The 25,400-nt window shown below is 42.9% G+C and overlaps 2 protein-coding genes and 1 long non-coding RNA gene across 14 annotated transcripts in view; 2 read left to right on the forward strand and 1 right to left on the reverse strand.

The window, feature by feature from the left end:
• Position 1: 1 nt before the first annotated feature.
• On the reverse strand, positions 2-17,648 carry IDH1 (isocitrate dehydrogenase (NADP(+)) 1). 4 transcript variants are annotated; one of them, XM_045868105.3, is made up of 10 exons: positions 17,519-17,648; positions 16,357-16,433; positions 14,142-14,279; positions 11,311-11,602; positions 8,577-8,682; positions 7,104-7,281; positions 5,289-5,440; positions 3,014-3,154; positions 2,482-2,644; positions 2-946 (listed from the first exon to the last, which is right to left on the reverse strand). In XM_045868105.3, the coding sequence occupies exons 3-10, from the start codon at positions 14,261-14,263 to the stop codon at positions 856-858; spliced, it is 1,245 nt and encodes a 414-aa protein (XP_045724061.1). In that variant the 5' UTR covers positions 14,264-14,279; positions 16,357-16,433; positions 17,519-17,648; the 3' UTR covers positions 2-855. The 4 variants fall into 4 exon arrangements, with proteins under 4 accessions (XP_045724061.1, XP_054362004.1, XP_054362005.1 ...); XM_054506029.2 differs by having other exon boundaries at positions 17,454-17,593; XM_054506030.1 differs by lacking the exon at positions 17,519-17,648 and adding an exon at positions 17,004-17,022.
• A 66-nt stretch (positions 17,649-17,714) lies between these two features.
• On the forward strand, positions 17,715-21,910 carry LOC129045614 (uncharacterized). The gene is made up of 3 exons (XR_008505576.2): positions 17,715-18,768; positions 20,171-20,228; positions 20,307-21,910. It is a non-coding gene; the product is annotated as an uncharacterized LOC129045614 (long non-coding RNA).
• Positions 21,911-23,318: 1,408 nt separating this feature from the next.
• The window catches only part of PIKFYVE (phosphoinositide kinase, FYVE-type zinc finger containing), a 75,965-nt gene continuing 73,883 nt past the window's right edge, over positions 23,319-25,400 (forward strand). For 4 of the 9 annotated variants that reach the window (XM_064586987.1, XM_064586992.1, XM_064586990.1 and 1 more), the window contains exon 1: positions 23,463-23,958. The gene's annotated coding sequence lies outside the window, so the exon portion shown is untranslated. Of the gene's footprint in view, positions 23,349-23,458; positions 23,959-25,400 lie in introns of those variants that run through there. The other 5 variants (XM_064586993.1, XM_064586994.1, XM_064586989.1 and 2 more) reach the window with 4 other exon arrangements.

Raw genomic sequence — 25,400 nt, forward strand, 5'->3', positions numbered from 1 at the left:
GTCATTAGCACTGAATTTTAATTACAATTAGTAGTGCGGATGAAGAACAGACTAGAATAGTGTTTAAAATCAACTTCTGAAAAAAATCACATTTATATAAGGGAAATAAAATGGGCCAGCAGAAGTCCAAAAAAGGTGCAGCCTGGATTATTGCACTTGGATGAAATATGCTGTTCAGGGTAGCATAATACTCAGGCCACACAAGGGCGGGAGGAGGAGATAAACACAGAGGACAGACCCCCAGGTAGTATTTATTCGGGATTCCAAACTCTCCAGTTGCCTCACAAATATTTAGCATTTTCAAAACATTTAAGAAGAGCTCTTTACAAAAGTGACTGCGGTGTCTCCAACAGGTTTTAGTTACACCTCTGCTTTTCATTCCAAATTATGGGCAAGTTTCCTGGATAGCTCTACATCACGTGATGGGACATCTTTTACGCCAAAACCACCCAGCGCCCCAGGCCATGGAGTGGTGAAGGGGGTGAATTTGTACTTCACTCATATTTTCAGGAATAATACTGTGGCTACAGTTTACCCTTTCAAGCACTCTTCATTTTGGTCATTTGTATTGGAACATGAGAAAAAGTGACAACGAGTACAAATGAGCACTAAAGTAACTCCTAGGCTACTAGTACAAAATAAAATAAAATTTTAAAAAGTCCCCTGCCACGTTCACGAGGGTGGCGTAACTGTATGTGTAAGAAAAAGGCTGTAAACTTATAGAAAAGATAAACTCTGGCTTCTAAACAAATTACAAAATTGATTTTACCTTTACCCTTGAGTGTTATACAGAAAAATGTAAACCAGTGGACCTAGTTACCAAAAACACGTATCCTCCTAAGCCGAGGGATGGCCTTAAAGTTTGGCCTGAGCCAGTTTTATATTCAAGTTTTCTCCGAGTTTGTCCATGAACTCAAATGTGTTCAAGTAGTCAGAACGTTGCACGCTAATAAAGGAGGAAAAAGAAGAGAAAGAAATTAGTTTGTCTCTGGTCTGGTAGCAGGTAGAGGGAAAGTCCTAGAAATGCTACGTAGGTAGCATTTTATTTATGTCTAGAAGAACACTAATTAATATTAACAAGCTATGAATATATGGCTGATGACCATGCTCAAGGTTCAAGGGGCTGACCCCTGCAGTTTCACAGGATGTCCCTTGCCCTGAGTCTTAGAGGGTGAAGCTATCACAGAGCTTCCATTTAGACTAATGCCTGACTGAAATCATCCCACTTCTTATTCCTCATTCTTAAAAATAACAAAACCTATTCAGGAGAACAGCCATGCTTTCATCTACATTCCTACAAATTGTCACATGTCCTTAAAAAAGTCTGAACGCTTATTTTTATCATTGTCTTACTTAAAAAAAAAAAAAATAACGGACTGGCTAAACTAATCCTGCTGATAGGTGCCTATTCAAATAGGCTACAAAGGTAACATACTGATAAGCACATTTCAAACACTGTGTTCTTGCCAGAAATTTAAGATAAGAAAGATATGGTGGTTGAGTATATCCCCATCACTGAGGTATACTGACCCTAATGGAGATCTTGGAGGATGCACGGTTGGGACGTGGGATTGGGGTTAAACTTTAGTAGGGTTTCTTAAGGTGAGTCAATAGTGACCAACTGTGAGGGAGAAGTCTCTGATTAGCAGCCAATCCAGCAGGGATATGGGCTACCATGTTCTTAGAAAAATCCTGGGCAATAACCGGGCCTCGGTATCTGATTGTTGGTTATAGATAATTGGGACTATGACCAAGTGGGCATCTAAAACTTGTGTTGTTGGGGTGCCTGGGTGGCTCAGTCCATTAAGTGTCTGTCTTCGGCTCAGGTCATGATCCCGGGGTCCTGGAATCGAGCCCTGCATCGGGCTCTCTGCTCAGTGGGGAGTCTGCTTCTCCCTCTCCCTCTGCCTGCCGCTCTGCCTACTTGTGCTCTCTCTGTCAAATAAATAAATAAAATCTTTTAAAATTAAAAAATAAAACTTGAGCTGTTTTTCTTACCCATAAATTGAAGAAATTAAAGGGATAGAGTACAATAGCCTTGGAGGTCCCTCTGTTTCAACTGTCTATAATTTTCTTGTTAAAAAGAACCTTGTCACCCAAAGATCATCAACTGGATCAGAGGTCAGCAAACTACAGCCTGGCCCCTGGACTCCATCCAGGCTACAGTCTGGTTTTGCAATTAGTTTGATTGGAACACTGCCACATCCACTAGCTTCCGTATCATCTATGACTGTTTTCCTTCCACAGTGGCAAAGTTCTATAGCTGTATAGTTTTGAAAAGGCTGTATGTTCCCACAAAGTCTGAGATGCTTACTGTTGGCATTCTATAGGTAAGTGTCTGTTGATCCCTGAAGTAGGCGATAAATAACAATTCATGTACTTCCAAAAAGCCGTGATGTTTGGAGCCCAGAAAAGAATGTTTTGAGCCCAGAAAAAATATGCGGTGATTTGACTGCAGAGCTCAAGGCATCTTATACTTACTTGGGCAAACCTTTAATACAAGCAGCCAAGTCCTTGGTCATGAAGCCAGCCTCAATGGTCTCAATACAGACTTCTTCCAAAGCCTTGGCAAAGAAGCTGAGCTCTTTATTGTTATCAAGCTTAGCCCTATGGGCTAACCCTCTGGTCCAGGCAAAAATGGAAGCTGAAAGAGCAAAACAAAACAAAACCAAAAAACCAACACTTAGATCATACCAAGAGGGATTCCCAATTGTTTCAGTTCCCAAAAATACAATTTTCTTTTGTTTAGGTGACTTGATTCCATTAGACGCTATCCACATGGGCTATATAAGAACTGGAAATATTTTTACTGAATAGAAATTTAAAAAAAAACCTGTCTCTTTGTGTATATTTCAAGAAACACCCTCAAATGGCTCTTATTAGTAGAACAGATGCACTGTTTGGTGATGATTTTATACATAAAGCATTGGGCAGCCAAAGGAGCACGTCTGGTTCCCTTTGGAGATTGCCACTCTTTGGGTGGAAATCAGTGTAGCAGTAAACACGATCTTACCGATGGGATTGGTGGACGTCTCCTGTCCGTTCTGATACATGCGGTAGTGACGTGTCACTGTCCCGTGGGCAGCCTCTGCTTCTACGGTCTTGCCGTCTGGACAAATCAGCACGCTGGTCATCATGCCAAGAGAGCCATAACCTGAAGTGGCAAAGCATGAAGTATTGGGGCCAACTGCAGGAAGAGCACTCTGTCTCTCGGAGCTGAGCAGTCTCAGGAAAATAAGCAAAAGCATATGTAGTCATCAGTAATTCCACCTTTCAGGAAGCAAGGTCCCAGCTCCAGACCTCAGGATCAAAGAGTCTGGAGAGGCTACGCTTCGCTTCTTCTTCACTTGTCTATCTCAGAGGCACCTGCTCCGGGATGGAGAACTCAGGATCTGCCTGCTTGCATTCTACCCTAGTACTGTGACTTCCTTGCTACTGTGACTCAGTTTTTCCTACCTGTAGAATGGGAATAATAAAAGCACCTCCTTCACCGGATTGTTGCGAGAATTAGATGAATACACATATATTTGTGAATATATGTGAAAAGAATACATATTCATCTTCCTTAGAATAGTACCTGCCACAGAGTAAGAGCTCAGTATATTGCCGCTTTTTTTTTTTTTTTAAAGATTTTATTATTTATTTGAGAGAGCGAGAGCAAGCACAGAGGGAGAGTGAGAGGGAGAAGCAGACTCCCCGCCAAGCAGGGAGCCCAATCCCAGGACCTGGAGATCATGACCTGAGCCGAAGGCAGATGCTTAACCATCTTAGCCACCCAGGAGCCCCATATTGCCACTATTCTTATGTGCAGATGCTGTGCTGTTCTAGGAAAATAGAGGTGAGAGTTGTGTCCTGCTATCAAGCTGCTCAGATTCACTAGGACTGGAAAGGCAGGTTGAAAACAGGATGGGATGATCCAAGAACATCCCTCTTGCCCTTGCTCCCGGTAATAGTCCCAACAAGACAGTCCTATTCTGTGGCTTCCTTTTCAGAGAACGACATTAGCACTTTTAAGTCCAGACAATTGATTTTCCTTCTCTTATTCACTCTTTTACACTTGAATTTGAAGAATATCTTTTTCTGTTTTAGCTACCGTCCAATAGCACCTCTGGGGTTAATAATGCAAATTTATCACAGGCTGCTACGTTTGCTTTTTTGTGTTTTTTTTTTTTTTGGTTTGAGTAGATACATAAACAATGTTTTTTTTTAAACTCATTTTTTAGTATCGTTAGAAACTTCCGCATGGGACTAGTAGCTCTCTTCATATCATTGTGTTGGTCTGAGGCTTTGGTAGACTCCCAAATACTTATTGGAGAAGTTCAGGACCATATCCATAGTGAGTTTGCTTATGGTTAATATCAGGACACTAGTTGGTACCACGGTCAAAACTGAGGACCTAAGTGGTGTGAGTCCGCAGTAGCTCATATCCTAGGAAAGACTGGACATGCGGACAGCACTGTTGCTTTTGCCTGTTGAGCGGTACTGAGGTTACATTTATCTACAGGCTCTGCCCAGACACAGAGCCTTGGTACCTTATCAGTGCACTGCCCGACTCTGCACTTCCGAAGTCCTATTTCAAAGTCCTCTGACCCTCCATATCTTGACATTTACATTCGAAAGATCCATCCAGATACTCTTTGTGGCTATGAGGACATTTAGAAAGGGTGGAATGATTTGGGTCCCTTCCCAAGAAATCTGCTCATAGGAATAGTTTCCCTTACCCACCCTGGAAGCATCATAAAGCACCACTCTTTCCTCTACCGAACACAGCACAAAGGATTATGAGGATGTGGAGAAACAGGGGGAGCGTAAAGAGAGTTGTCTAACTCATTTATCTGACATAAACCTGGGTTGATCTACCAATTTTCAAACCAGCAGGAGGTGCTTAACTTTTCATAAGAGAAAAGAAGAAGTAGTACTTCCTGGGGAAAAGCAAACAGGATTAAAGTTAACACAAACGTTTATCAGGGGAAGATTCACGTTTACATAGCTGCCAAGGGTAACTGAAACTGAAGGGCAGCTGGTGCTGAAGAAAGCGGGGCACGGAGAGTGTCTGTTGATTTGGCCCTTACCTCTGGCATAAAGCCCCTGGTTCTTGGAATTTCTGTGAACAGCCCTCGGCTTCTCTGCTTGTGTCAGATGGAACAGGATGGCTCAGAGGGCTTACATTTCAGCATTTAACAAACGAAGGGCTGCAAAACCCCCCTTCCCAAACTAGAGAACTACTGTGGCATGACCCACGTGCCACCGGCTGAGCTCCACCTCTGCTCGGTCCCACAGCTCCTTACCTTGGGCCACGGAGTCTGACTGCACATCACCATCATAGTTTTTACAGGCCCAGATGAAGCCTCCCTCGGATTTCATAGCTTGGGCCACCATGTCATCAATGAGCCTATGCTCATACCAGATTTTTTGGGCTTCAAATTGGGATTTGTACTGCCTAAGAAGCAAGAGAGAAAAGGGAATTAAAAAGAAAATTAGGGCGCCTGGGGGGCTCAGATGGTTAAGCGTCTGCCTTCGGCTCAGGTCATGATCCCAGCGTCTCGGGATCAAGTCCCGCATCGGGCTCCCTGCTCCTTGGGAGCCTGCTTCTCCCTCTGCTTCTCTCTCTCTCTCATGAATAAATAAATAAAATCTTAAAAAAAAAAAAAAGAAAGAAAGAAAATTAGTGTTACTAGGGACGGCACTTGCTTCCCCAAAGAGGGTGGGGCTGGAAGCAGCATTTTTTAGTAGAAGCAGCCCAGACTTGAGAATCTGATAGACCTAAACTCAAATCCTGCCCATTTTTTAGCTGTGAAACCCCATGTTCCCACCCACCTGTTAGAGTGATTTCACCTCCTTCACAGAGATGGAGAATAAGGGAGAGAGTAGAGTGTCCCCAGCACTATTTTTAGTTTTCAGTACACTACTGATCAGATTCTTGAGATACAGCTTACTTTAAGAATGTAATAATGGGAGCACCTGGGTGGCTCAGTTGGTTAAGCATCTGACTTCGGCTCAGGTCATGATCTCAGGGTCCCGGGATCGAGCCCGCCTCCAGCCCCACCTTGGGCTCCCGGTTCAGCATGGAGTTTGCTGGTCCCTCTCCCTCCCCCTGCTTGTGCCCTCTCCATTTCTCTCTCAAATAAATAAATAAAATCTTAAAAAAAATATGTAATAATGGATGAAAAATATGATTCTACCACTCTGTATCTTTCAGGAAACTAGGACAGCTCCTAGGATTGGTATGGATGGGTAGCAGGAAGAGGAATTAAGATGTCTTAGGAAAGATACCTAAAACCCAAGCCCTGGCCTCAACACTTGCAACTAAAAGGTAGTTAACACGTGCTCCCATGTTGTTGAACTTGAAGTTGTTATAAATATTGAACTAAGTTCAAATGACTCCACTAAGGCAGAGTTCTAAATCACAACAATGGGCTTCAGAAAGAGTGGAAATGTGCCCAACTCAGAAACTCATATGCATATGCTTGAAAAATTGTAATTTTTTTTTTTTTTTTTTTTTTTTTTAGAGAGAGAGAGAGAGCAAGCATGAGTTGGGGGTGGGTTGGCAGAGATAATCTTAAGTAGGCTCTCTCTGCCCATCACAGAGCCCAAAGGGGGGGGAGGGGCTCGAACTCATGACCTTGAGATCATGACCTGAGCCGAAATGAAGGGTTGGAGGCTTAACCGACTGAGGTATCCAGGTGGCCCTCTTTTTTTTTTTTTTGTATTTTATTTTTAAATAATCTCTACACCCAACATGGGGCTCGAACTCACAACCCTGAGATCAAGAGTCGTCTGCTCCACTGACTGAGCCAGCCAGTGACCCCCAAAATTAGAACTTTCTGTCAATCACCGGGCATCTTCATTCAAACATTAAACAATTCTTGCTCTGAAAAAAATAAATGTGGGACCCTTATTTGAAAACATTTACCTTCTAAAAGCAACTCAAGAATGGTTTGTTTCATGTCTGTTAAATCTTAGTTTTGCCCTTTACTCTATGGGATAGTGATGGTTTTCATTCAATTTGTCCCAGAATCAAAGGGATAAGGATGTAAATTCTATATTATAAATCCTAGCTTATTTCAGAAAAAAGACAAAGAAAAAAAAAGAACTGTAGTTACTTGTCATATATTTCCTGAAAGATGTCTTTAAAACGTCCATCATATTTCTTCAGAATAGTGTTTTTGGTGCTCAGATACAAAGGCCAACTCTTAGACAGAGCCATCTGGAAAGAACTGTGTGCAAAATCTTCGATCGACTTATCTTGGTTGTACATCCCCATAGCCACACCACCACCCTCTGTGGAGGGAACACCAGTGAGAGGAAAAAGGAGAAGGGTAAACGGGGTAGAGTTGTAACCAAGTCCAAATCCACCCACCACCACCCAAGCACCCAATTCCCAGCTCCCATGGCCTTCAAAAAGTCCCGCCCAGGCTTCAAACATGAATATTCCATGAGTTGCTGAGGCACATGATCGGAAGAAACTCAATTCTAGATAAGGGCATTCTAACTTGTTTTGAAAGGGCAAGAGAAGTGAGAAACACACAGGCTTCAGGATCCTGAAGATATCAAAAATACTAAAAAGTATTGATATGAACCAGAAATACCCTCAAGAAAGGGTGAATCCTTTTTAAGCTGTCTTCCACACTTTTTTTTTTAATTTCACACATGTGTTTTCAACTCTGAGTGTGTGCTCCTTCCTCAGCCATTGAGAAAAATTGGCATTTCAAATATCAAATGAGAATTCTCATCATTTCCTGGAGGATACTGAAGGTTCATACCTCATTGGCAGAAATAATTATGCTACATGTCATCACTAGTGTTTCACGACTCTTCCTTGGTGAACTCTGTAGTTACTGAAAGAAAGCACTTGAATCTGTGCCATTGCCCAGGGCCAACCTAGGCTCAAAATGTGCAAGGCCCAAACCCGCAGGACGAGATTCCATTAAAATGATATTACTTAGAGGAGGCAAAGAGAACAAGGGCTAGGTCAGCTTTGAGCTTTTGTTTGTATGAGAGCTTTTAACCACTTCAGGAGTGGAGAAAGAGGCGTTCTCTGTTCTTTCAACAACCTTTGGGTGGCATTTGACACAGTGGACCTTTCAAGCAGCAGGATGGTGGGGAAGAAAAGGCAAAAAAACAAATGTTCACTTTCACAGAATAAACACTCAGGGCAAGAAGAAAATTTCAGCAAATATATAACGCAACCATTTTCAAATACAAACCCTACCAGAGCAAGGGGCAGATTAAGTGACAGGTGATATGGGATTATTAACGTTTAATTTCTAAAATTTAGGCACAACAGATTCCTGCCAACCTTCCCTCTGTGTTTCAGGAGAAGTACAAAACTATCTACCTGTCTTTACCCACATGCATTTCCAATTAAGTGGCTGGTTCCTTTTGTGACTTTAGTTCACCCCAGGGGAAGGCATGGAAGCCAATTACTTCTTTACGTTAGATTTTGGGTCCTGTAGAAATGCTGTAGAGTCCAGGTTGTATTTTTGGCAGCCACAAAACTAACTTTAAAAAAAAAAAACCAATATTGTCTAAGTGATCTGTAAAAAATGAAAAGATGTAGTTCATGATGGACTTACCTTCAAAGTTATGTACCAGGTATGTCATTTTTTTGGATCCATCACTTGACGTGTAGGTTATCTCGACTTTACCAGGCCCAGGAACAACAAAATCAGTTGCTCTGTACTGAGTAGGGGGGAGAAAGGTATAAAAACCAAACCAAACCGAACTATCCTTTCAAGAACTATAAGGGAAGAAAAATCGTAGAATATAGAGCTGGAAGATACCTAGACAAACAGGGCAGTGAGGCTCAACCTTCATTTATTTTAAAAGATGGGGAAAAGGGCGCCTGGGTGGCTCAGTTGGTTAAGCGACTGCCTTCGGCTCAGGTCATGATCCTGGAGTCCCGGGATCGAGTCCTGCATCGGGCTCCCTGCTCAGCGGGGGGTCTGCTTCTCCCTCTGACCCTCCCCCCTCTCATGCTCTCTCTATCTCAGTCTCTCTCTCAAATAAATAAAATCTTAAAAAAAAAAAAAAAAAAGATGGGGAAAAAAGAGGTCCAGAGAGTTCCCAAAGCAAGTTGATCCTACGGTAGAGTGGAAATCAGAATTTACTGGGCGCCTCCCATGGAAAGGGCAGTTTCCTGAGCACGGAGAAGGAGAGGAGAATGACAAAGCATTTTCTCTTAGGAAGCTTATATCCTAACAAGGACATACAAAGGTGAGAAGCAACCTAAGAGTTTTCAAATGTCAAAGGGGGGCTTAGATATGAAATGCAGTAGGATGACAGGGAGAGAGAAATGACCATGACCTGGAGGTCAAGGAAGTCTTTCCACAGGGGGATAATACACTAGCTACAGCACGGATGGTGACAAGAGCTAATGCCTTGTCCTCACTGTATGACAGACACTTTACGTGACTAACTTGAACCATCTCGTTATCTCATTTGATTCTTCCATCAATCTTACAACAGAGGAACTGTGATATAGTGGAAATAACACATCTAGGGTCGAAAGACTTGGGATCTGGTCCTTAGACCTTCAGGGCTCAGTCTCTTCACGGTTATCATCTCTACTAACACCAGCCCAGGATTTGTCCAAAAGCAGCACTGACTGTGGAAGCAGTTGTGACAGGCTAGTTGGTGCCCCTCAGGAAATGACTGTACGAGGACAGCCATCTTGTTCATGGGAGTGAGCTATGCTGGTGGAAAAATGTGCCTGGCCCACACGAGGCATCTGTGAATTTCTGCCGTGCTTAAATTAGAACATTTTTACAATCAGGTACCAACAGTTGCCAGCCATACCTATTTATTTAGGTTTGCATACAGTAATACTGATGACAGCTGGGAAAAGAACCATCGGGTAATCGTGAAGATTGAATATCTTTTCTCCACGGCACATTTCTGCCATATAAAGTCCTTCACTATGGGTGGAAACTTATTCCCATTTCTCAAAAGGAAGACACGGAGGCACCAAAGCCTCACAGATGCTTCGTAGAGGTTTATGCACATTCAGTTGAATCAATCCTAGGTTGGGAATTTTCAATCTGGACTTTAATGAAAAGAATGACCATTTTTCCAAGTGACTGATGCCAAAATAATTAAAAGAAAGCGGGGGGAGGGGGCGGGGACGATGAAAAAGACCATGAACTCATAAGAACTTAAGAGTGTTCTTCTTGGGATATGCGAGTTTGTAGCGCTCCTGTTGACATTCTCTCTCCTGGGCCTCTGGAAGGTCTGGCCAGGATGAAGGGATAGTTTGAACCACAGGGCAGAACACAGTGAGCTGATCCTCAAGGACTGACCCAGTGACCCCGTCCCCAGGAACAGAGAGTGGTCTGACCTGGCCACACTGTTTCCGAGGACTGCTACATCAAAGCCTCTGGATTTCAGCATGAGACATTCTTATTCTTAAGGCTCTTTCAGGACATAAGCTGCTTTTTATGAAAGTCCGAAACCTCCGTTTCAATACGGATTTTGTTTAGTTGGCAGTTTTTCTGTTTAATTTGGCAATGAGCCTACTGGTACAAAAGTACAGAAACTAGTACTTCTTTCTTTTCCAAGTAGGAAAGGAATGTTTTAAAGAGAATACTTTCAACTACTGAATCAGTTTTTCCTTTTTTGCATGAAGAGATAATGTTCAATATAATCTTTGGTGGTTCTCAACCCTGTCTGTACACTGACATCACCTGGGAGCTTTAAAATGTCTGAACCCCATGAAATTCAGATTCAGCTGGTGGAGGGCAGAACTCATGTACGGGAATTAAAACAAAAACCCAAATTTGTTTAAGAAGTAAGACAAAGCAAAAAACAAAACAAAAAAACACATAACGGGTCTTATTGTATACCCAGGGTGAAGAACCACTAATTTGGCTGAACCATTGGAAATTATACAAAAATCGCCATATCATATGGTTTAACTTAAAGAAAAAAAAAAGAAAAAGATATATGGGGGCATCTGGGTGGCTCTAACTCTTGATCTCAGCTCAGGTCTGGATCTCAGGGTTGTGAGTTCAAACCTCACATTGGGCTCCACACTGGGGGTGGAGCCCACATTAAAAAAGGAAAAGAAAAGACACAGGAAGAAAAAAACACATCTGAAAAAAATCATTGTGTTGTGACAGGTACCTATCTATAAGTTTATCTATATTTATTTCTACCTAAATACACAGATATACACATACACACTTCTCGATTTTGCACTTCACTTAAAGGGAGTAGACACCAAAAGAATAAAACATATAGCTCAGAACTTCTGGGCAGCCAAAGGTCACCAAAAAAGAGTATGGAGAATTCAACTATGCCAACACGACTTACTTGATCCCCATAAGCATGACGACCTATGATGATGGGTTTTACCCATCCACTCACAAGCCGGGGGATATTTTTGCAGATAATAGCTTCCCTAAAGACGGTGCCACCCAGAATATTTCGGATGGTGCCATTTGGTGATTTCCACATTTGTTTCAACTTGAACTCCTCAACCCTCTTCTCATCGGGCGTGATGGTAGCGCACTTGATACCGACGTGGTACTTCTTTATAGCTTCTGCAGCATCCCTGGTGACCTGGTCATTGGTGGCATCACGATTCTCTATGCCTAAATCATAGCTGGGAAGGAAAAGTCCTTAAGTGTAACTCTCCAGACAAACTGATGAGTGACTGAGGGTGTCACCATTCTGTGCATGGTGATGGCACGCAGAGCCTGCCCTGAAGAAAGGAGAGGCTCAAATACACCTCAGTCTGCCAACTCTTAGGATTAGGGCACCTTAGACCCAGAAGACGGCTGCCAACCAAACAAAGCACTAAGAGAGGTGGACTATGAGCCACACCCGCCTGCGGTGTGGGAAGCTGTCTAGAAGGAGACTGAATGGAAGCCATTGTGCTCCGCCCCTTCGCGAGCTCTTCACCACCAAGAGGCAATCATGGCATATGAGCAACCGTTTTTGCAGGCTTCCTTCCATAAAATTAGCATAAAAATGTAAGCCTAAGCACTCATTTTCCCTTAGTAAATACTGTGCTCTAAAAATAAAGGGGTCAGAGGGTTTAAAGGATTGTTTGTATTATGGCATTCAAGTGGTAGGAGCTATAAATGCCACAGCCCGTGCCAACAATGCTCCCCACTTCTTCATTAATGCCAGTTAGTCAGAAGATGAACCTTTCCCTAATTCTTAGGTAAGTCTCTTTGTTCTGGAAATAAACCTGCTGTTTGCTAGGTAAATAATGGAATCCAATGACAGATTTGTATCCCTCAGGGAGTTATAGTACTATACACCAATACCCAGGCTGCAGGTTATTCAGAACTGGAAAGAATGTTGGTTGTCCATGGAGCATAGAAAATGATTAAAGCTTTATCTCAAGTATGTCACAGTTTGTCAGAAGCAGGAGAAACAAAACAGTAATGTAGCAGTTCATTTTGTCCACAAAGACTTCAAAAAAGTTTTTCAGCTTTCAAAACTTGCTAACCCATTAAGCCTCTAGGTTTCTTTTTTCAGTTCCTTTTAGTCTTTGCATTTTCCTTTCCTCTGCTATCTCAACTCATGATGCAAACACACAAAGATAGCAATCTTAATGTTTTCCAAATAAAAATTATTCCAAACTGCTGTGGCCTTAGATAATTCACTTACGTGTAACGAATCCACTGACTCTCTTATCTTCTGGCATAGGAAATGCTGAATACTACAAATGTCTAATCCTAACTCAAATGAAGACTGGGGTCAGCACTTTTCATGTTCGTAGGAACCATTTCTCATCAGAAGAATCTACCAGCAAATTAGTGGAGCTTTTGCTTCTCTTCTTAACGTCTCTAACAGAAGAGAATGAGTAAGTGGCCTGGACCACTGTCTAGCCTGCAGAAAACAAACACATTTTACAGCTATTACACCGGCAAGAACTTGGCAAATTCACCTACTGCCATGTCAAGTTCCTAACCAGGAGAGTGCTCATGAAATGCTTCCGTAACCCATTTGATGTTTTTTATGCTTCGTTTCCTGTATGTCTGGTTGACCTCTGCAAGTATTTGCTTCATCTTGGGGTTGCAATATAGACATTATCAACAGCTTGGGCTTAGAATAACTAAAAAGAGAGTCTAATGACACCACGTGAATGAAGTATCTATACCCAGGCAAAACAACAGGCTCTCGGAACACGTGGGTCTGATGAATAATTCTGGGTCAAGACAAATACACTTAAGACTTGCTGTAGTTTGGTTAAACTGTGTGGGTCAACATTTTGCCATGCCAGGCTTCAGCCACATCCCCTTTGGAAAAATTCTGCCTCTTCCTTGTTTGGATGTACAAAGAGCATGAGCAAGTTTATAAAAAATCACAGGGAACAAAGGGGAGAATCCCACAGAGACTTTCACATATGTCTCCAAACACTTTAAAGACAGAGCAATGGCTCAAATCCTTAGAACACAAAAGGTTTAAGGGATTGTCTACGGAAAGGTGGGGCTCGTATAAGTAACTTCAACGGTTCTTTCTGTGTTGTAATTGTGTGAAAAGGGCAAAGCCAAGGAAAGAACAGGGGGAAAAGGTCCACTGACTAGTTAAGTAGAGTGATAGTAAACAGAGGTAGGTAGAAAGGATAAAACTGTGTTAACTACAATTACTTTACTGTTCAACGCAGACTGTATCTCTATTATTTTTCCTTCCACAAATAAAACCTTGTGCTGCTCTGAGCCAGCTTCACGGGAAATAGAGGCTTGGAAAGAGTGGAGGATCACTTTGTTCTCATCACAGTTCTTTTCTTCAGAACAATGATAAGTCCAGTCTCTCTAGCCAATATGTCAAAATTGAAATAGAAAGTATGGGGCGCCTGAGTGGTCCAGTTAGTTAAGCGTCTGACTTTTGGTTTTGGCTCAAGTCGTGATCTCAGGGTTGGGAGATCAAGCCCCTTGTCATGGGGCTTGGGCTCCGTGGGGAGTCTGCTTGAGAATCTCTCTGCCCCTCCCTTCTGTGTTCTCTCTAAAAATAGATAAATCTTAAAAATAAATAAATAAAATTAATAAAATTAAAATAGAAGGTTCATATACCTATATTTTGGCATCCCTCCCTCAAAAGCTTTATTCATAAGATACAGCTATAGCTATTTAAACAGCTAGTTATACCCCGAAATCACTTAGATTATGCTTTCTGAGTTTGCTGCTTACCTGTGCAGGTCCAGTTCCACATAGGGAAAAATGAGTTTTTCTTTAATCAACTCCCAAATGATTCGCGTCATTTCATCTCCTTGCATCTCTACCACAGAACCGCCACGGATTTTCTGAGACATTTTGACTTCAAGAAACCTTTAAAAAGAACAAAAGGTAAGACACAGGTCTTCTCATTTATTTCATTACAGGGTAAAAACAAAATACCAAGAATTCAGTGACTACTAAACACTATATTCACAACAGCACTATTGCATAAAAAGCTAATGACAATATATTTACCATTAGAATCGAGCACGTTCTCTAATAAAGCGCTAATGGAAACTTTTCCCCTGGGGGAACATAACTGCAAATTGCTTTTATCCCTTTAAGTTATGGCTGAAGACTGGAAAAGTCAAGAGAACGGACTTAATTATTAGGTAAGAGGCCTATAAACAGTATCAATTGACAAGGTGAGCTAAAGTAATTTCATCTTTAAATAACAAAAATGTACTGGGGGGCACCTGGCTGGCTCAGTCTGTGGAATGTGTGACTCTTGATCTTGGGGTCGTGAGTTTGAGCCCCATGTTGCATACAGAGATTACTTAAAAAAATAAAATCTTAAAAAAAAACAAACCCAAAAATGTACTTATTAGCCAACTGTGAGCCTCAGTTCCTTGTGACAAGCAGGACATATTCCTAATCCTCAGGCCATTTTCACTTCCCAAATTTGTAATTCTAGAAGCCTGCTTATTAGTGTTTAGGAGGTTCCCTATACCATTACTGAGGAACCATCTGGAACTCAACTAGAATAAAAGAAGTGAACAAACTGGTGTGGAGGAGTTAATTACTTCTGATGTGTAATTTCAAGTACGATTTACAGTAGAGCTTTAAGTTGATTCAGTCCTGCTGAGCCCACTGTCACATCTGTCCTTGCATTTAACACAAAACAAAACACAAAAAGAGGCAGCAAACTTATCTTGGTCTTGATACAACATTTCCATGGCTGCATTCCTACATAATATTATACAAGAGTTATGACTTGGCTATTTTTCCTTGATGGCAAATACAACTGATGGGTCATATAGCATCCTTGAGTATGTCTTACCTTGTCACAAGGAACTGAGGTTCACAGTCCACTAATGAGTACATTTTTGTTTTTTTTTTTAAAGATTATTTTTTTTTTTTTAAACATTTTATTTATTTATTTGAGAGAGAGAGAATGAGAGACAGAGAGCACAAGAGGGAAGAGGGCAGAGGGAGAAGCAGACCCCCTGCTGAGGAGGGAGCCCGATGTGGGACTCGATCCCGGGACTCCAGGATCATGACCCGAGCCGAAGGCAGTCGCTTAACCAACTGAGCCACCCAGGCGCCCTAAAGATTATTTTTTTAAGTAATCTCTATACCCAACGTGGGGTTCGAACTCATGACCCCGAGATCAAGAGTCCTACATTCTACTGGCTGAGCCAGCCAGGTGCCCCCCAGTACATTTTTTGTTTTTTAAAAATCAAATTACTTCAGTTCAACTTGTCAAGTGATACTGTTTATACTGAATAATAGCATTTTTAAAATGATTTCCTTCTCAGTTGAACCAAACATTTTCTGCAGTAATTTTTCTATATCTCAGAATTGAAACATTTCAGGATTTCCTCACATTATCCATTAAAATTTTAGCACCTTTTAACTAAAAAAGTAAAGTTTTTTTGTAGACTCTTGCTTACAACAACATAGGACATTATTTCTTTTAGATTTAAATTCCCTGGGGTAGGCTTTAGGCCCCACTGGATTCACTTCTCTAAGCCTTGCTGCTCAGATTCTCCCTCTCCACCCAAACCCTGACTTCAGAAGGAAGGACTTTTCCAACAAGCCAGTTCATTTAGTCTGAAAGCAGGTGAATTCCAGTATCATGACACACTTGTGTCATTCCAGAAAATAAACCTGGATGAATACAGAAAGATTTGCTCTTTTCATCATTTCATTTTCATCAACCCCAAAATTTCAGCCACATTTTCTTTAAGCTGAGTTCATGAACTACAATAATTTCTGGGCCAAAAAACAGTCTCTTGCAGAGAAGAGCTGCACTGAAAGAAACAAGGAAGCAGTTGCAATTTATTGTTGGAAATATCCCTGACTCATTCCTTGCAGTGCCTTCCCCTACCTCAAGACCTCCAAAACCAATTAAACGCAGAATTGCCGCATTAAAAAGTACAGAAGGGGAAAAATTGCTAATTCTCACCTTTACAACTTCTAATCACCCCAACTCCTTTCAATCTTGCAGACTCAATTGAGTGCAGTTTATTTCCTAAGACAAAACTAAAAGAGGAATAGAAAGACAACGTTCAAAACACGCCTGTTAGGAGGATTTAGCTGTTTTTAATAAGGGCCAGACAGCCGGTTTATCTGGTTTAAAGTACAGCGCTGAGTATACCCAGAGGGCCAAAGGGCAGTTTTAGGGGCGCAGGCAGGCACCTGCCAAATAAAGGTTAAGGGAGCACAAATATCTCTGCCCGGCACACAAGGGAGGGGGCGTCAGTGGGCGCGTCTCCGGTTCGTCATCCGTAAGCTGGTCTTGGGGTTTGCACGACCTTAGGTGACGCTGTGACCAGCAGGCTCTTGGTCAGCATACGTCCTTGCGGCCGTTGTGCAAGAGAGCTGCAACCCAAGCTGGCTCCGCTCCTCTCTCCAGGTCTCCACGCCCATCCCTTCGCTCTGCGGCCCAAGAACCTTTACCCCGGGAGCCTGGAGCCTGCTGCGGGCACGCTTCCTTAGAACTGGAAAACTGGAGACCCGAGCGGGGGCGGAGGTGTCCCCTCCACCCCATCCCGCCCCTTCCACGCCCCCAAGAGGACACTTCTACCCCGCCGCACCGCCAGTTCCAGCCACCTGAGTTCGCTGCACACGCCCAAGTCCATGGCTTCCACCTTTCTTTGCATCCAGCTCGCCACTGCCGCACGTTTTCTTCCCCCTAAACCCGAGACTTAGTCTTCCACGCCTCCTTGCATCCTCCCACCGCTCGATTTCCCTTTCTGCATACAGACCGGGGTTTCTATGTGTCACTGAAAGCAACTTTCCGCCGCCCGATTCCACCCTTCCGTGCCCAAGAGTGGGCCTTTTCCACATCCAGACATCTAGCACCCTCTTTCTCCCCATGTTTCTTCCCCAGGCCCAACCTGGATTTTCCCCCTTCCTTTCGATTAGGGCTCGCCGCTAAATTCCTCTCTCCATACCCAAGATCTGAGCTTTCTCCCTTTTTCCCGTTCCATCTATTGGCTGGCTCACAGCTTCCCCGCAAAAGCCAGGGGCTGGGAGCCGCCCCTCGAAGCCGGCGGTTACCTGCAGGGGAAAGGACGCGGACGATGAGCTAGTGGCACCACAGCCACGCACACGCTGAAACTTACAAGCGTCTACACTGGCAATCCCTGCTGCGCCCCAGCTGTTGCAGCTTCAGACGCCGCCTCCGTTCCGACACTGCGGAGGGCCTGCAGCGCAGGGTTTTGGCTCCGCCACGCTTTTGTCCCCTCCCAGGCCCGCCCCCTCAGCCCACCTCCCGGAGCTCCGCCCCCTCCACGCCGCCAATCGCCGCGCGCCGACCACTCGGGGGGGTGGGCGGAGCCAAGGGGCGGGGTCGAGTCCCGGAACTTCTGGGCTGAATTCGCTTCCCCCATCGCCGCACTCCCGGTGGGGAAGGGGCCGCAGCGCCCCCTGGACTCGGCTGCCGCTCCCTGCGGCGGAAGGACGTGAAAGCCACCTGCAGGCTCGGGACCCGGGCGCGCCAGGGCTGGTATTCTGAGACCCACGCCGCCTAGGGCCCCGCAGAGTGAATTTCCAGGTCTTCAGTAAAGGCGAACGAGGACGGAGCTCCCCCGACTTCCGGCGCTACCTGGGTGTGCGGTAGACTGGAACGAGCGTTTGGCTGAAGGAAGAGTGCGGGCGGGGGGTAGGGAGCTTGAGGTGGCTTTGGGGGCTTCTTGGTGCAGCGAGAATGCAAAGGATTAAACAGTTAAACAAGCAGGCATACCGTGGTAAATAATGTCCGCCACCACCAACGACTACGTCTTCAGAACTTCCGTACCTGTAATTCTAATTACTACCAAGTACATACTATAAATAAACCCAATTGTCATTTGCATTAGAAGATAAAGATAGGAGATTATTGTGTGGATCCCAGTGAAGCCGGAATAAAGATGTGAAGCCTTAAGAAAACAGTGGAATAAAAAAAAAAAATCTGCCCCCTGCAGGGAATTATTTTTTGTGTATTTCTTACTCTTGAAAACATGGGGGAGGAGTATTTTATTTCATTTGGGGGGGGGAGGTATTTTAGACACTGATTTGTAGTGAGTGTAATGCTTGTATATTGCTGTCCTGATTCAATGTTCCAAAATTTATTTTAAAAATTTGTAGCATCGGATTATTACAATTACTCTTGGACGATAAACCGGTATAACAGGCACCACGCAAGACGCATTTTGGACACTAGAGGGCACTGGTCTTTTTTCCCAAGAAAAAAGTAAGAAGAAAGAATACATAGCATCGCACTTGTTGATTTTTTTTTTAAGATTGTATTTTTAAGTAATCTCTGCACCCAAGAGGAGGCTTTAACTCACAACCCGAGATCAAGACTCCTATGCTCTACCACTGAGCCAGCCAGGTAGCCTGCACTTGTTGATTTTTTAGGTGGATTAATGGAAAATAGGAGTCACCTCCATTTATTCTTGTGGAAATTATTATAGGGGAGTATAAGCTTGTATTTTCATTTAGAATTTGAGACGCAAAGTCACCTGAGATTGTAAATTTACTCCATTTTATATCAGGTTCACATTATTTATCACCCCTTGCCTACTACCAAAAGTATATTCATTCTTTAGAAAGGATTTAGGGCAGCTTTCAAGACACATACAATATAGCATGATAAAATACATTGAACGTATGTGAGAAGAGAGAATAAATATAGGAAATTATACAGAATGAAGGTGAATTTAATCACAAAATGTATTCCATCAAATCCTAAATACTGCTAGAGATGGGCTGCAAATTAGGCTCTGAGCCTACGTGGGAGGCAAGTTAACGCGTGGGAGTCTCAGCATCTTAAAACAGCGTTTCTTAAGCCAGTAATGTAGGAACTCCTTTTTCACTGAAAACACATTTTTTTGTAGATCCCTAGAATTGACTTATAATATGCATATATGTACACGCATAAAACTAGATATATGCTCCTTATGTGGTTAGCTCTTATACAACTAAAAAATAAATTTATAGACAAAATGATGATATGATATAGTATGATAAAAATAATACATTACCCATTGACAACATTAATTAAATGTAACAAACGATGTTTGGCTGAAGTTAAGTTACTGCTTGAAATGTGAATATGAAGCTCACTGCTTAGATTCTTGTTCTTTTTGAACTTAGCTTGCCTATTCTGGGTGTCATGTGAAGATTCATTTAGCACACCGTTTTTCTCTGTTTGGTTAATATTGCATGCCTTGACATCATTGGTTTTCATTTGGACAATAAAAAATCTGAGTATTTTAATATTAGCTGGTTCTATTTACTGTTGTAAACAAATAGAAACATGGGCTATGAAATTTCTGTCTGTATTTGGTTATGACACCCTCATCTAGATAATAGGGGATTCTCATAACTAAGGCATTTGTGTTTTCATTTTGATGATCTAAAAAAAATGAAGTAGAATGAACAGTTATTCTACCTTGTGGAAATTCACTTCATTGAAATTTATTGGCCATGAAGATTATGGGAGAAAGAACAGTGCAGGTGATTTCTGGGGTTAGGGTTTGGGTGACAGGGTGCCCTTCAACAAAGAAGGGATATAGATAGAGTCACAGGTTTGATGGCCAAGAAAATGAATTAAGTGTAAGGTTTGTTAGATTTGAGATGCCTGTGGGACAGCAAGATATAGATGTTAAGGAGGCAGTTAGCTACATGAGTTCAGGAGGGGTGTCTGGGCTAAAGAGAGAAATCTAAGAATCTTTAGCATTGTTATGGGCTAAATTGTGTGTCCTCCTTTTCCCAAAATTCATCTGTTGCAGCTCTAACACCGCTATACCTCAGAATGTGACTGTGTTTGGAGACAGGACCTTTAAAGAGGTAATGAAGATTAAATGAAGTCATATTGGTGGGCCCTAATCCAATCTGACTAGTGTCTTTTTTTTTTTTTTTTTTAAGATTTCATCTGACAGAGAGAGAGCACAAGCAGGGGGAGCAGCAGAGGGAGAGGGAAAAGCAGGCCCCCACTGAGCAGGGAGCCCAATGCAATGCGGGGCTTGATCCCAGGACCCTGGGATCATGACCTGAGCCGAAGGCAGATGCTTAACCAACTGAGCCACCAGGTGCCCCTGACTAGTGTCTTTATAAGAAGAGGAAATTTGGACACACAGGATGTGCATGCATAGAGGGATGAACGTGCATGCCATTTATTTGCAAGCCAAGAGGGTAGCCATTTATTTGCAAGCCAAGGACAGAGATCTCAGGAGAGAGTAACCCTGCATGCACCTTGATCTTGGACTTTCAGCCTCCAGAACTGTGACAAGTAAATTTCTGTGGTTTAGGCCACCCGGTCTGTGGCATTTTGTTATGGCAGTCCTAGCAAACTAATATAAGCACGTATTGATCGTAGCTGAAGCCAAGGAATTTATGAGGTCATGAGCTAGAAGTATACAGTAAGAAGAAAAGTCTACCTCGGTGAGAATTCTGTGGAATACTTCACATTTTTAAACAGCCAGGTGGAGGAAAAGTAGTTCCCAAAAGAGAATGGCAAGGATTGTCTGGGAGGTGGTAGAAAAATCAGCACAGACTGATGGGAACCAAAGAGAAAGTTTCCAAAAAGGAGGGGGTACTACAGAGAAGGCAAGGAAGACAAAGCCTGAAAATAATCTTGGCAAGTCGGTGGACCTCACAAATGCACCTAAAGAAGAATAATTCTATCAGAATGATTCTTAATGAAGCCATACTCTACGGGATTGGCATTTGAATGGGAGGTGGGGAAAGGGAACATAACTCTTTTAAGAAGATTGACCATGAAATGAAGAATCATGCTCTATAAAGTCTTAGCATAATTTTTAATGACTGCATAATTGTCCAACATTTGATTGTGTTGCTTTCCTGTTGTGTTCATTAGAAATTTGTTTCCTTTTTATTTATTTATTACTGTTTTAAATAACTGAAAAATATATTTCACTACATTCTACTTTGCACTAGAATCAGTTCCTTAGGCATGATTGCTAGAATTGCAATTGTTGGATCAAGGAGTATAAACAATTTTAAGGCGCTTGTTAGATCCATCAAATAATTTTCTAGGAGGGATATACCTATTTATGCTTTCACGTGCATGTATGAGAGTGCCAATTTCATTACTTCCTAGACAGAACTGAATTTCATGATTTTTAAAAACATCTTTGTGTTCTCTACTAAAGGGATCCTTACAGAACTAATTCTAGACCTGGAGCAAGGATAGTTCAAGCTGAATCTGGTATATATTATTGGGTAAGAAGGTAAGGGGGAAAGGCATGTCAAATGTACATGGGAGCTGCTTGAAGGGGCTCTCACTGGGCAAATCAGGGAAACCTTGACTCAAAAAGAGTGGTGCAGTAATGAATCATAATATACTGTAAAAAAATCACGAGTCTGTACTGATACTATTAAAAATAAACTGAGGCATATTACAATTTTTGAGAGTTTATTTGAGCAGGAATTGGGCATTGCCAAATGTGAAATGATTGGAAGCACTACAATGACAGGAGCTAGGGGAAAGACTTTTATAGAGAAGAGGCAGAAGCAAAGCAAGGAAATTATTTGATTGACTACAGCTTAGGCAGTTGCCGTCTTTGGAAAAGCCTTAGGTGGTTGTTTGTGATTGGTTATCCTTAGGTTTCAAATTCATAACCTTGAGGCATTACAGGCTTAGGTTTTGGTTTGCTTATATAGGCTACTAAGACATTAGAACCATCTCAGTCTAATGGCTTCCTTGTTTAATTAGTTGAATACTAGGAATCAATATAAAAAAAGAAAAGGAAAAGCTATTTTGAGTACAAATGCAAGTGATACCTGATAGAAGAATATAAGCATAGTACCATCATAACAATGATAGACTCAGTAAGAATCATAAATATGTGTTTCAACGAAGGGTTTATTAGCGGTCACACCCAATAACCCCAGCTTTCTCACTCAGATTCTCTGCTGAGAATGATAGTCAAGGTAATGGGGCAGGAGGAATGGTGTGATGTGGAAGAGCAGTTGAGAAATGGAAGAGGAAACTGACTACTCTTAGGATGATTGCTGAGGGCCACGCTGAGGGTGATAAGGATTTCCTTGTGCTGGTACCAGTCTTCGGGCTTCGATGCTGCTCTCCATCGGCCGAGAAGGCTAACTTGAGGAAAACTGGGTAGGGATTTGCCAAAACTCTTGAGGAAAGGGCCTGAAGAATTTAATTATAATAGCACCGCACTCTGGGTTTCCTTTCTGACCGCCCCTGCCAAGCCCCACGATTGGGGTCAGCAGATTTTGGCATGTCTTCTTCAGCTAAGGGCACAATGCTCACAGCAGGACAAAAAGATGGACTGATGCTAGCCAGGCTGAGCAACTTGGTAATTTTCTTTGCACTCAGTCTTGGTGCAACACAAAACTTGAATGAAAAGACTAGCTAAAGAGCTCACATCACTTACTCTGGGGTAAGGCACTGTGCCAGATGCTTTATGTGCAATGTTTTACTTTATCTTCAAAAAACTGTCTGTGAAGTGGGTGTTGTTATCAGCCTCATTTTACAGTTACGAGGGCAGGAGCCTGAGGAATTTAGTAATTTGTTTAAGGTCACATGGCCAGTCATTGACCGAGTCACAAGTGACAACAGTCTGCGCTCTTGTGAATGTCAGTCCCTGGGAACGCTGAGCGCGGTAACATCTTCTGAGAGCCCACATCATCGAACACATACGGTAACTGTAGTGGCCCAGCCAGCACCCGTCGGGTGACCCGGCACGCGTGATGCTCACGCGCGCAGTCGCCCTGGCTTCCTCTGGGAAGGCTGAGGCGGCCTAATCAAATTGTCCAGGACGACTCTATTTGAGCTCGATTCCTTTTGCCTGGGCGTCTGATCCAAACGTGGCGCGGACGGGGAGGAGAGGGCGGAGCCGGCGCCCGGGAGAATTGCGGATTGGAGAGAAGGAGGAACAGGGGGCGGAGCCTTCGGGGGAAGCGAGAAGCCGCATCAACTATGTAAGTGGCTTTGCTTCCTGCAGCAACCGTCGGTGGCCCGGCTACCCCTGTCCCTGCGCTCCGGAGCTGGCTTCCTGCGCCTGAACGGGGTGAAGCGGCGACTGGGGTGGAGGGTGGCCGGCGGGGCCGGGGTGGGAGGCGCAGGTAAGGGACGGGGCCTGGCGCGCGGCCGGCTGGCGCTGAGAGTGGGGAAGAAGGCCGGTTTGGGGAGCTCCGGGGCCAGAGCGGAGGGGAAGGCTGAAGTGAAGGCGAGAGCTGGCGCTTCCCAACCGTGTCTAGAGGCCGGACTGCGACCGAGGCTGGGCAACGAAGGGCAGAGAAGCTGTGCCCGCAGTGAGCCGGCTCCCTGATTCCGTGGTTGCCCCTTGTCTGGCGAGCGGGGAAGGGAGCCGGGTGCGGCTGTTCCTGAAGAGGTTTCCTTGGACACATTTGAAGTTCCTTTGCCCCTGTCTTGTCCCGTGTCCCTGAGCTTGTTTTGGAGGTGCACAGTCCAATTCCTCCTCCCTCCGATGGATCAGCTTCTCGTCTGTGTGTCAGAGGTGCATCCGTAGACCGAAAAAGAAAGTTCCTGAGCTACAGAAAACGACACCAATAGTGGGTTTTCAAACATGTGTGTATCTCCTTAAATGATTGCTTCTGCTATTTGAGTCCCTTCCGTTTCTACCTATGTTTGAGGAGGAGACTTGATTTCCCAATTAGTATTTTCCCTTTGCTTAGAATGTTCCCCCAAAAAGGGTGAGGATGAAATGTGACGGATATTTTTAGGGAATTAAGAGCCTCCTGTCCAATATAGGGATTATTATTTTTAACATAGTCAAGACATAGGAGAAGTGCTAGAATTCTGTATAAAGCAAGTTATTTAGGCTTATCGGAAGTGTGTAGGTATCTGTTAAATTACCGTGTATCGATTCAGTGCATTCTGTTTTAAAATGAGTACCATGCTGACAGTAGAGGGTAGTGGTTTGGGGTATTGCACTCTCTTATTTCTAACTTATTTGAATCTGGTTTTCTGCCACTCCAAAACTTCCATCTATCAGGATTCAAAAATAACCTTAGTTTTCTTTCTTTCTTTTTTTTTGTTTTTGTTTTTGTTTGGTTGGGTTTTTGACAGACTGGGCAGGTTAAGTCTTCTGTGGAGCAAGACTACATTCCCTTTTTCTTTCCCTGTATGCTCCCCTGTTCTTCTTTCTGGGAGGAGTAATATGGATCATGTTGTGGTCTTGCTTTAGTGTTTCTGTTGGCATGTTGATGAAAAATTGAACAAAAAAATCTTTGTTGATGGAAGCTGACATTTCTGGTATTCAGCTGACCTGCATTATTTTGGGTACATTTTAAGTATTTTTAAAAACTGTATTTAGAAATGATTCAGCTGATACTTGGGTTTTTTTCATCTGCTATATTTTGAAATTGGCTAGTAGATTGGGCTTATTTTCTATGTTTAATACCTGATTGGCTTTCATATTGGCTTAATCACCTGGATAGCGTGTGGGTGGGTCTGTATATACTAGTAGCCTTCAAATGAGAAGAGGCAAAGTACTGGCATTTGGAAGAGTAGGTTAATATTTCTAATTGCCTATCAGTTAGCAAAGAGTCCAGTTTATATCGCAGAGTTCTTAAGCTACCAGAGAACAAGAATTGTAAGACAGTTTTTTCAAGATCCTGGTGTCATTATGGAATTTTTAAGATGAACTATGTGACTATGTTTATGTTTCAGAGATTACAATTGATGGGTGTTGTCATGGTAATTTTTATCCTCATATCTCCAAAGCTTATTAATTAGTTTTGTATGTGGGTGACCCTCAGAAGTAATGCTGAGATTCTTTATGCAGATTGCTAACTCTGCTTCTGATGTTACTTGTGTCAAAGTATAATGTAGACTGTTTTCCCAGGCCTGAGGGTTGTTGCTGTAATCACACAATCCTTTCTCCTTAGTGCTCTTTTTTTTTCCTTCCCTTTGTCCCCTCTACCCCCTCCCTTTTGAGTTTACATTTATTCAGTCAGCAGCTTGCTTCAAAATCCTTTATGCTGGAATATGGATTGTTGACTACTCTC

Source organism: Mirounga angustirostris, unplaced genomic scaffold (genome assembly GCF_029215605.1).
Source record: "Mirounga angustirostris isolate CCGP_5_RB_7025 unplaced genomic scaffold, mMirAng1.0.hap1 SCAF_3, whole genome shotgun sequence".
NCBI lineage: Eukaryota > Metazoa > Chordata > Mammalia > Carnivora > Phocidae > Mirounga > Mirounga angustirostris.